Genomic DNA, 12,234 nt, shown 5'->3' with positions numbered 1-12,234 from the left:
AGGGCGGATCGTTGGGCTCTTGCCGGAAATTGTTCCGCCCGGTCAAATTTGTGTGTGAGACCCTAGGCGGGTGAAGAAGAGGCGTGCCCGGGATTCAAGAGGTGTAGTAGTGCCTCAGCTACCTCTATGTGGCTCTTTAGCTGCTGCTGAACAAAGAAGACCCCCGTCCCCTTGAACAGCTGAAGTCTCAGGACCAAAACCTCACCCGCCCTTGTCCCCAGAATTAAAAGGGGAAGAAACTGAAGCCTATGTGTGTCGGGCTATTTCCAGCAGCTCGCGTGACGACCGCGTCCGAGTCAGGTGAGGGCCCCAAGATCAATGGAGGACAGGAGATACAGAAACTGATCTCCAGATGGTTGCCGCCGCTGGTAGGCATTTGCTTTGCCTCCTTTGCTTTAAGGACCCCAAACAGGCGGCTCCTTGAAAGGGCATGTGTTGGTCGAACGGCTTCGCGGGCTTAGAGTGACACTACAGCCCTCAGGGTCCCTTGCGTCTGGTTGTCCCTTCCTCCGCCTCCTCCTTCTCCTCCCCCTCCATTGCTTTCCTTTTTCAAGTTTCTTGGTTTTGAAACTCCACAAATGGCAGCTAAGTTAGGGAACTGCGGAGCTTCCCCTAACTGCCACTAGTTCCACCAAAGGTTAGCACCTTCGAATTTGAGGACCGCTGTGGGTAGAGGTGGCTATTTATTTTTTATTTTTAGTTTTAGTTGTTGATAGACCTTTATTTTATTCACTTATTTATATGTGGTGCTGAGAATCGCACCCAGTTACACATTGTCAGGCAAGTACTCTACCGCTGAGCCACAATCCCAGCCCTAGAAGTGGCTATTTTAAATAATTTCCATTCCTTATTCTTTGTTCCTTTGCTTGTTGCGCCTCCACGCCCACTTTAAAAGAACAAAAGCCTTGTGCATTGTTGCAGTTTTCTGTTATGGTCGGGAGGCTGCAGTTCACTGCTGCACCTAATCGATTGGAGACTATTACATCCTGGTTTGTGGGTAGTGACCTTTGGATCTCATTCAGGAGGTTCTGGGCAACTTCCTGGCAGATTATGATTTTGGAGTACTGTAAGTAATAGTTATCTTGGTTTAGCAAGCTGGAAGGTTTAGCTGTAGAAGTAAGAAGCATGGCTGACTTCAGCAACTAGCATCCTAGCCCTACACTGGGATAGAATTTTGTTTTGCTATTATAATTTCCTCAATGAAATATATAGTTTTTGTTTCAGATGGATAAAATAATGAAAGTAGCTTCCATTAATGAGCATTGTGACAAGTGCTTTACACAGTCACTCCTCAAAATTTACCCCTGTTTTATAAAGGTAGAAATTGAGGCTTACAAAGGTCAAGTAACACTCTCCCCAGTAAACTTTTGCTGCAAGTAAACATTTGAATCTCTATTAGAAACTAAATCTCTCTGGTTCCAAAATCTGCATTCTACTGTCCTACCATTATTCTTACACAATTCCAATTTTTTTTCATCAACAATTTCAGTGGCTAAAAGTATTCATTCATTTAAAAAATTTTTGTGTGTTTCTACTTGTGTCTGACAAGTGACAGACATGATCTATATCTTTATGGAGCATCAGTATTGTGATGCAGAATTAACTAGTTCAAAATCCCAAATACTTATTGCAGCACAGGCTTATTTAAAACTAGTGACTGATTGATGTGCAGGAAGCTTATAGGAGTAAAATCAAAGCTTTCTATTTAAGTTTTAAACTCATATGACATATAGAGTAGTTATGAGGGTATATTAAAATTAACAATTGATAGAATTTTTTGTACTGGGAATTGAACCCAGGGTCTTCTGCATGCTAGAATCACTCTACCACTGAGCAACATCCCCAACCCTAGAACATTTATTAATCACCCAAATAAGTGCTGTACACTAAGAACTGAAAATATATAATTGCGATCCTTGTTTTTCAAAAGCTACCAGGCAACTACGTATAGACAATATTGTAGAACAATTTAATAATATTCTTAGATGGAAATGGTATTGTGTTTAAGTAGAAAGATGCAATTATTTTTTGGAGATGAATGCCACTGTATTTAGAGGTCATGTATGTTGATGCCTACAGCTTACTTTCAAATGGTGCAGTAAATATATGCATATGTATGTGGTTACATAAATAAAAAGTAAATATAAAAAAAAGTTGATCATTGTTGAGTTTAATGGTGGGCATATGGTTGTTTAGTGAACTGTTCTCTCATCGTTTCTGAATATTTGAAATTTTTCGTAATAAATTTGGAAGGGAAACAAGCCCCAACTCAGTTGTAAAAATAGATCTGAAATATTGTGGAGCATATTGGATGGGAGAGGGTTTTGTTGTGTAGTTAGGGCCTCCCAGAGGCATGATAGTTGTTAGGAGAGCATTTATTGAAGCCTTCCATCATTTATTTAAGGAAGAATAAGACTTCCTGTTCCTACAGGGGAGGAGTGATTTCCAGGGAGAAGGAAATGCAGGCTCAGCAGAAGGGTACTATATGAACATTTGAAGAAGGAAAAAAAAAATCAATGTGAAGGTTGTATGAAACTTGGACTTTTTAAAAATAAATAACCTTAGAAATGTTACTAGTTTGCCTTTGCCATCCTGAAGAAGCCTATTTAATACCCTCTTATGCAGTTTACTATTAATGCCTTAGAATTTAGTCACCATTTATAAGAGTGATTCCATTGGAAAATGCTTTGGGGACATGAGGTAAACTGGTTATGTATCTGTGTTCAGGTTGAGCAGCAATACTGGAGTTCTAATTTTCTCTGATTTGGGGAGCAGAGATATAGTATTAAAACTGGGCCTTGAGGGAATTTATGGAAAGGGCTACAATGAAAACTTGGACAGAGTTTTGTATTCAGCCAAGGGGCCTCTGAATACTGTGTAGGACTCATGGGATTTAAACAAGGTATTTTTTTGAGTACTAGTAGCTCTGGCCAGGACCAATAAAGCTATGAAAGAGAAGACTCTTTATCCTGGGCAGTAGTGTTTATGATAGTCTCAAGTAGTGTGGTGAGACTGGAAAAGATGTAGTGAGGTTTCCAGCAGCAGCATTGACAAAGAAGTTTCTGTGGCTTCCTTGGATGGAAGGTAAGTAGTTAGACTCTAAATTGAGTTGTTTTTGTTCTTTGATAGTTAGAATAAGGTAAAAAATCTTGTCTTATTTATCACAGTTAACAGAATATATAAACAGCTAACATTTATTACGTGCTTAACATAAACTGGTTTTTGAAGCATTGTCATTGTTATTGTCATTTAGTCTTCAAGAAATACATGAGATTTATAATCCTATTTTACAGATGATAGTTAGACAGGTTCAATAACTTTTAAGGACACAGCTGAACAAATTTAAGAAAAAGCATTCAAACCCAGTATTGTCAAAGAATATAGTAATTGTTCTCAAAGTGTGATTCTTAGTCAAACAGCATCAGCATCAGCTTGGAACTTTTTAAAAACTCAAAATATTGGCCCTCACCCCACAAACAGTTTAGTACTTTTAACAAGCCCTCTAGGTGATTCTGATGTATGCTGAAGTTGGAGAACTACTGCTTTGAGTGTGGAAACTTATTGACAGGATGGTGCTCATTTCAAATTTAGAAATCAGGGTTAAGTAATGCTTGTCTTTTGCATAGATTTAGAGAGTTACCCAAATATAGCTGTTCATCCATTTATTAAAATATAGATTGTCTAGTTGAGAATTATTGATTATGGGGCTAGGGTTGTGGCTCAAAATGCTGAATAATGTTGAAAATGTTATATATATAATGCATTTGGTTCAATTACCAGAGTTTAAGTGAAATAAACCATTTAGAATATCCTAGATCTCCTACAGGGCTCATTTTATTTCATTTTGTACCATATGTATGCCACGTAAATGAGAGGGAAAAAAAGGTTTATTCTATACTTTTAGTTTTCCAAGAATTTATTAAGTATTTCAGTAATGTAATAAAAACTATGGATTGCTGATTTTTTACTTTTAACTAATATCTGACATTTTGCCACTCTTATTGACCTATGTGATCATTGAATATGATTTCATCAAGTTCTCAGTACTTCAACTTTTGAGCCTCAAGTATTCATTTATAATGAAATAATGAACATACATAGATGTACAAGCATTTTTAAAATGAGGAAAATATCCCTATCCCACAGTATTAACTAAGTGCTTCTCAACTTTTTTCACATTAAGGCAGACATAGAAAATTATTGTATATGTCCTGTATTTTGGGAAACTGAAAAGAATGCTACTGGAGGCAACTGGCCAGGGGGTATAGCTGTCTTGATGGCTGAGACAATTTTGTAACATATATATAGCTCATTTATGGTGAGGCAGCATGTTAGGAAGCTCTGCATTAACTAGTTACTTATCAGATAACAATGTTCATTACTTTTAGGTTTTTATTTTGGAGAGAGATACATAACCCAAACTGTTAAATAATGATAAGGTTGTAGGTGACCAAAGGTCACAATAAGTGATGGAGGGAAGAAGTTTTGAAAGTTATTGAGGAAAGTTTTGTGGCAGAATATTTATTGAGTACTTGAGATGTACCAAGCACCAGGAGGCAAAGATTGTGCGTCATCACTTTTATCTCCTTTCTATTATAGAAGATAATCAGATTCCCTGTACTAATAGCATACTGTCAAAACAACAGTGAGGGGTGGGGTTGTAGCTCAGTGGAAGTGCACTTGCCTAGCATGTGTGAGGCACTGGGTTTGATTCTCAGCACCACGTAGAAATAAATAAAAACTAAAGGTCCATAAACAACTAAAAAATATTTTTAAAAAAACAACAGTGAATGGATATATTTTGCTTACTATGTGCTTCCATTCTTCCATCCTCTTATTCTTTTGAGGGGGGTGGGGGTTACTATATGAGTTCTAAACCTTGTCTGTTCATTAGAATTACCTGGGAACCTTAAAAATACCTCAGTCCTACTCTTGAACATTCTGATTTAATTGGTATGGAGTATGACCTTGAAATTGGAATACAAGCATTTTTTTTTTTGTTTGTTCCAATTAGTTACACATGACAACAGAATGCATTTCTACTCATTGTACACAAATGGAGCACAACTTTTCATTTCTCTGGTTGTATACAATGCAGAGTCACACCATTCATTCAGTCATACATGTACATAGGGAAATAATTACCGTCTCATTCCACCATTCTTTGCACCCTTATAGCCCCTCCCCTCTTCTACCTCTCCTCTACCCAATCCAGAGTTCCTCCATTCTTCCCATGCCCCCTTCCCATTACAGATCAGCATCCACTTATCAGGGAGAACATTCGGCCTTTGGTTTTTGGGGATTGGCTTACTTCAATAAACATGATATTCTTCAACTCCATCCATTTACATGCAAATGCCATAATTTCATTCTTCTTCGAGGCTAAATAATATTCCATTGTGTATATATACCACAATTTCTTTCCATTCATCTACTGAAGGGCATCTAGGTTGGTTCTGCAGTTTAGCTATTGTGAGTTGAGCTGCTATAAACATTGATGTGGCTGTGTCACTGTAGTGTGCTTATTTTAAATTCTTTGGGTATAGACCGAGGAGTGGGATAGTTAGATCAAACAGTGGTTCCCTACCAGGTTTTCTGAGGAATCTCCATATTGCTTTCCAGATTGATTGCACCAATTTGCAGTCCCACCAGTAATGTATAACTTTTCTCCCACATCCTTACCAACACTTATTGCCATTCTGACTGCAGTAAGAGGAAATCTTGGAGTAGTTTTGATTTGCATTTCTCTAATTGCTAGAGATGTTGTACAGTTTTTCATATATTTGTTGATCGATTTTATATCTTCTGTGAAGTGTGTGTTCAATTCCTTAGCCCATTTATTTATTGGATAATAAATTCATATAGCACTAATCTTGGAGGTTAGTGCTTCATCTGATACACGTGTGGTAAAGATTTTCTCCCATTCTGTAGGCTCTCTCTTCACGTTACTTTTTGTTTCCTTTGCTGAGGAGAAGCTTTTTAATTTGAATCCGTCCCATTTATTGATTCTTGATTTTATTTCTTGTGCTTTAGGAGTCTTGTTGAAGAAGTTAGGTCCTAAGCCAACATGATGAAGATTCGGGCCTGCTTTTTCTTCTATTATAGGCGTAGGGTCTCAGGTCTGATTCCTAGATCCTTGGTTCACTTTGAGTTGGATTTTGTGCATGGTAAGAGATAGGGATTTAATTTCATTTTGCTGCATGTGGATTTCCAGTTTTCCCAGCACCATTTGTGGAAGAGGCTCTCTTTTCTCCAATGTATGTTTTTAGCACCTTTGTCTACTATGAAATAACTATTTATGTGGGTTTGTCTCTGTGTCTTCTATTCTGTACCGTTAGACTACACGTCTATTTTGGTGCTAATACCATGCTGTTTTTGTTACTATAGTTCTGTAGTATAGTGTAGTATAGTTTAAGGTCTGGTATTGTGATACATCCTATTTCACTCTTCTTGCTAAGGATTGCTTTGGCTATTCTGGGGCTCTTATTTTTCCATGAATTTCATTACTGTTTTTTCTATTTTTAAGAGGAATGCCATTGGGATTTTTAAATATACATTTTAGTTACACATGCATACAATACCTTTATTTAATTTATTTATTTTTATGTGGTGCTGAGGATCAAACCCAGTACCTCACATGTGCTAGGCGAGCATTCTACCACTGAGCCACAATCCCAGCCTTGTCATTGGGATTTTAATTGCAATCGCATTAAAATAGAACTTTTGGTAGTATGGCATTTTGACAGTGTTACTTCTGCCTTTTGGAGAACATGAGTGATCTTTCCATCTTCTAAGGTCTTCTTCAATTTCTTTGTTTAGTGTACTGTAGTTTTCATTGTAGAGGTCTTTCATCTCTTTTGTTAGATTGATTCCCAATTTTTTTTTTTGAGGCTATAGTGAATGGGGTAGTTTTCCTAATTTTCTTTCAGAGGATTCATCACTGATGTATAGAAATGAATTTGATTTATGGGTATTAATTTTATATCCTGGTATTTTGCTGAATTAATTTATTAAGTTTTCTGGTGGAATTTTTTGTATTCTCTAAATATAGAATCATGTCATCAGCAAATAGTGATAGTTTGAGTTCTTCTCGTATTCAGGGATACAAGCATTTTTAATGTATTATATTTAATCCTTCTAACAAGCCACAAGATAGATATAATTTACAGATGAGGAAATTAGGTCCCTGAGACACTGTTCAAGTTCATACAGTTATTGAATTCAATATTAAAACCCAGGTATTTGGGCTCCTGAATTTGTCCACTTACCATTAACTTGTTTAGTCCTTTAATAATATTTGTAACTATCTCTCATATATTGAAATGGAGTAACGAAGGGGAAAAAAACAACTTTCTTTAACCATATGTTTTTCTGAAGCCCAAATCAGTTTACCTACCTTTTTAACAAAATCATTAAAAAGCAACAAAAAAACCTGTTTAACCTGAATTTATTTCTGCTTCCCAATTGTCTTAAATGTAATCCAATAAAATTCGTTTTTAAGTCATTTGTATACATCTTAGCTACTTCTCTGATGTCTTTTTTTAATCATTCTTCCTTTGTTTGCCTGCTGTATATTCATGTTCTATTCCTAGAACATGAAAATATACCAAACACACTTCTGTTTTAGAATTTTTAATTTTTTATGTTTCTTACCTAAAATGCTCTAACTCTTTGTGGCTGATTTCCCGTATATATTTAAATTCATACTTAACTGTTATCTTATAGAGAGGTCTTCTAACATATTTATTTGTGGATTTAACTATTGCCTTACTCCAAATAAATGAATCAGACATGATTTCAGATCTAAATTTATAATCAAATGAGAGACATGTATCAGTGTACTTCAAAAAAGGGGACAGCTCAATCATTAATTCATATTGTTTTGGAAAAATATCTATGGAATACACAGTTGCCACCCATCAAGAAAAAGTTGATTTTCCATATATATGTATGTGTGTGTGTGTGTGAGAGAGACGTATGTATATGTGAGTGGTATTAAGCATCAAAAAAATGTGGGAAAATATATATCAAAAAGACTAGTTAGTAGGAAATTCAATCCAGTTCTGTAACCAAGAACTGCAACTATTAGTCCTGCCACTAGGTTATGGGGTAATTAACTGATTTTTATTTTAAAAATTCAGTTTTATGTGTTTCAGATATTTCAAAATAATACTCTAAAACTACATAATTTTTAAAACTTAATTTTTATCTCAACCTCTAAAACAAAAGTTTTATCACGTTTATTAGAATACCTAAAGTAGAAGAAGTACAATTGTCAGTATCTAATAGTATGTCTTTTATAATATGTGAATAGTATTTATTGATTAAATAAATGTATTTCAACAAATAATGAGTGATATTATTTTAGATTTCCATGTTATATTAGTTGGGAACTTTGTTTATAGAAGTGCTTATCGAAACTATGGTTTAATGAGTGTTTGATATGTGTCAAGCACTTTTACTCCCTTTTTTATAGATGAAGAAACGAAAGCTCAGAGAAACTAGCATAAGTTACTAGTAGTTATGTAGTGACAGACTGAAATAGGTATATCTGACTCCAATATCGTGCCCTTTCTGCTGCTGAAATATTTGGGCTGTGTTTAAATAGGAAGAGTAAAAAACAAGTAAGAAGAAACTTAAGGATATTTACCATTTGATACAAAACAGAGCTGAGATTAACTTACCTACTGCCATCAAGTGTTATAGCAATTGGAAACCATTTTTTCTTTATCAGCAAACATTTTTTAATGTTAAACAGTGAAGAAAGAATAGAAACAAAAAGCTTTTTTTTTTTTTTTTCTTTTGGTGATACTGGAGAGTAAATTCCAGGGATGCTCTACCACTGAGATACATCCCCAAGTTATTTTGAGACAACTGTGGCTATGTTGTCCAAATTGGCCGCAAACTTGCCATTTTCCTGTCTCAGCCTCCCAAGTAACTGGGAAAAAAAGCATTTTTTAATAAAGTAAATTATTTCTCCCAATTTTTTAGTCACAAACTGTTTTGTGTTTCATAACATTGTTCAATTTAAAGATAAATAAAGGCTGACTGATTAAACTGGTTTAATATTTATAAGGAGCCACCAGTTAAACTGAAACTGGAATTAGACCTTCAGTAATATAACCTCTTTTTTTTTTTTTTTAACTGTAACTGATTCAAAGAGGAGTTTTGCAACCTGTTCTCTAAATTTTATGGAAGTTACCTTTAACCTTTAGTGTTAGCCTCTTAAAGCACTGCATCAACTTTAAAAGCACACAAGAAAGGGCAAAGGAATATGACTTTTAGAATTGTGTGTTGCAATTCTATCTAGTATATTATTAAACTCTTTTAAAAGTTATTTGATCAAGTAAGGTCTTTTAATATCAGTAAGCAATTGAAGGATTTGATATATAATTTGCTCTTGGTAGATAATTAATTTTAATATTACCAGAGTCCAAGTGCATGTAAATGACTTTGGTAAAGAATATTTTTCAATCATAGCACTATTACATGATAGTTCTTTAACTGATCTGATTTCATGGGTGCCTGATTATATGGAAGAGTTTGTCATTAAAGAACATAAAATTGCTTGCAGAGTTTAGTGTTCATGAGCATTTTTGGGGTGAGGAGGATCCATAGATATTATTAGATTTGCTAAAGAGTGTTTAAATTCTGCAAATTTAGGAACTACTGTTAGAAATCTTATTTTCACTCTGTTTCCCCCCACTTTTTTTTGTAGATTTATGTATGGACTAGAATGTATTATAATTATTATATTTCCTAAAAACCTGTTTTCAAACTAAACTTCTACAACCAACTTAATGTCACTTCAGATTAGTGCTCAATTGTTAGTAGCTGTTAAACCTACATAAATAGGTTTATCTGTTCCATTCCATTCAGATAGTTCTGATCTATGTGCTAAAGGATGTAACTTTTAATATAATTTTGTTATAATTCAAATAATTTTCTCTTAATTTGTTATTTTTGCACTTGAAGAATTTAGTGTGTAGTTTTATATTATTTTGTATCACCTTATTAAATTGATGTGCTGTGTTTTACTGAAGATTACACTGTTAATTAATCTTATGGAAGAAAATATTTTCATTTTGAAAGTATTCATCCAGTTATTGGATGCTGATTATGCAAGCATCACTTAAAATTATCTAAGTGACAGGAATGTTTTTAAAGTACACTCAATTTTTTTATTTTATTTTAGGTAAAACGATTGCTGTATCAACTCAGGAATACAACAGCCTCATTGTTTTTGTATTTTAAACAGCAGCAGCAACTTTGGTATCCACAATGAAGCAATGATATCTGAGAACAAAGGAATATTTGCCAACTAACTGTCATCGCACTTTCAAGTGATTGTATAAGCAGAAACAAACTGCAGCAGACCTGTGTCAGCTAGTATAGGGAGAATGCTTTCTTCTGATACTATTTATTTAGAAGTAGTTTTAATATAGATACTTTATTATATCTATATTAAATGAAGTAAAAATGAGTGAAGCCCCCAGATTCTTTGTTGGGCCTGAAGATACAGAAATAAACCCTGGAAGTTATCGACATTTCTTCCACCATGCAGATGACGATGATGATGAGGAAGATGATTCTGTAAGTTGTTTCTTTCTTTGGTGAGAGAGCAATATGGTATTTCTGCTAATCCCAGTTAATATCAATGAATACTATGATCTTAAATTAAGATTTTTTTTTCATGTACAAAGTTGTTGGAAAATTTTTAAACTGAACAAGTAACATTTTGTGAGGGATGTTATTGAATTGATGGTGATCAAGTAATATGGTAAATATAGTTAAGGTTCAGATTTCTAAGTTATTTAGTGATGCTTATTTTAGTTTCTTTCAGTAATATACATCATGTAACTTGGGGCTTTGCAGAAAAAAAATGGCTAAGAGAAATAGAAATCTGGGCCATGCATTAGAATTATTTCTTGTATTTGAAATGCATAACAAATACATCAAGATTAAGAGGTAGAAGGAAATAATTTTAAAGGTACTAAAGAAGAAAACTGCTTAACTAAATTCTTTGTTTATCAGGTTCTAAATGGAAGTGCTGGTTGAACTGAAGATATCACTATTTATTAGCTATTCAGAAATCTACAAACTGGCTAAAAGGAGAGGCTGCATCATGTGCATAAGTGTGTGAACACACTGCAAATAAGTGTGTCTGATTCTCTTTCTGACATATTAGAATGTTTGTATCCACACTGGATGAACATCTATTATGTTCGTTTTTCTACAGTTAAATTCTTCCAATGTTTTCCTTAGTCACCATAGATTTTTTTTTTAACGTGTACATGGATTGCTATATTCTTTTTCTTTTTTTTTTTTTAATTTTATTTTTTTTATTGGTTGTTCACAACATTACAAAGCTCTTGACATATCATATTTCATACATTAGATTAAAGTGGGTTATGAACTCCCAATTTTACCCCAAATGCAGATTGCAGAATCACGTCGGTTACACATCCACATTTTTACATACTGCCATATTAGTGACTGTTGTATTCTGCTACCTTTCTTATCCCCTACTATCCCCCCTCCCATTCCCTCACATCTTCTCTCTCTACCCCATCTACTGTAATTCATTTCTCTCCTTGTTAATTTTCCCATTCCCCTCACAACCTCTTATATGTAATTTTGTATAGCAATGAGGGTCTCCCTTCATTTCCATGCAATTTCCCTTTTCTCTCTCTTTCCCTCCCATCTCATGTCTCTGTTTAAAGTTAATCTTTTCTTCCTGCTCTTCCTCCCTACTCTGTTCATAGTTGCTCTCATTATATCAAAGAAGACATTTGGTATTTGTTTTTTAGGGATTGGCTAGCTTCACTAAGCATAATATGCTCTAGTGCCATCCATTTCCCTTCAAATTCTATGATTTTGTCATTTTTTATTGCTGCGTAGTACTCCATTGTGTATAGATGCCACATTTTTTTAATCCATTCATCTATTGAAGGGCATCTGGGTTGGTTCCACAGTCTAGCTATTGTGAATTGTGCTGCTATGAACATCAATGTGGCAGTATCCCTGTAGCATGCTCTTTTAAGGTCTTCAGGGAATAGTCCAAGAAGGGCAATAGCAGGGTCAAATGGTGGTTCCATTCCCAGCTTTCCCAGGAATCTCCATACTGCTTTCCAAATTGGCTGCACCAATTTGCAGTCCCACCAACAATGTACAAGTGTACCCTTTTCTCCACATCCTCGCCAGCACTTGTTGTTGTTTGACTTCATAGGGGCT

General features: G+C 34.8%; 1 protein-coding gene across 27 annotated transcripts in view; it reads left to right on the top strand.

Moving 5' to 3' along the window:
• Positions 1 to 47: 47 nt before the first annotated feature.
• Positions 48 to 12,234, top strand: part of PPIP5K2 (diphosphoinositol pentakisphosphate kinase 2) — a gene marked incomplete at its 3' end in the record, with an annotated part of 91,203 nt that continues 79,016 nt past the window's right edge. For 18 of the 27 annotated variants that reach the window (XR_014020526.1, XR_014020527.1, XR_014020530.1 and 15 more), the window contains exons 1-2: positions 50 to 300; positions 10,196 to 10,593. Coding sequence is in view for 22 of the 27 variants with exons in the window: in XM_081281155.1 (XP_081137281.1) it covers positions 10,480 to 10,593 (114 nt within the window). Of the gene's footprint in view, positions 301 to 10,195; positions 10,594 to 12,234 lie in introns of those variants that run through there. The other 9 variants (XR_014020528.1, XR_014020529.1, XM_081281166.1 and 6 more) reach the window with 3 other exon arrangements.

The sequence above is a fragment of the Spermophilus citellus genome (genome assembly GCF_964194105.1).
Source record: "Spermophilus citellus genome assembly, chromosome: 1".
Classification (NCBI taxonomy): Eukaryota; Metazoa; Chordata; class Mammalia; order Rodentia; family Sciuridae; genus Spermophilus; species Spermophilus citellus.
This window is presented reverse-complemented; position numbering and strand designations above follow the sequence as displayed.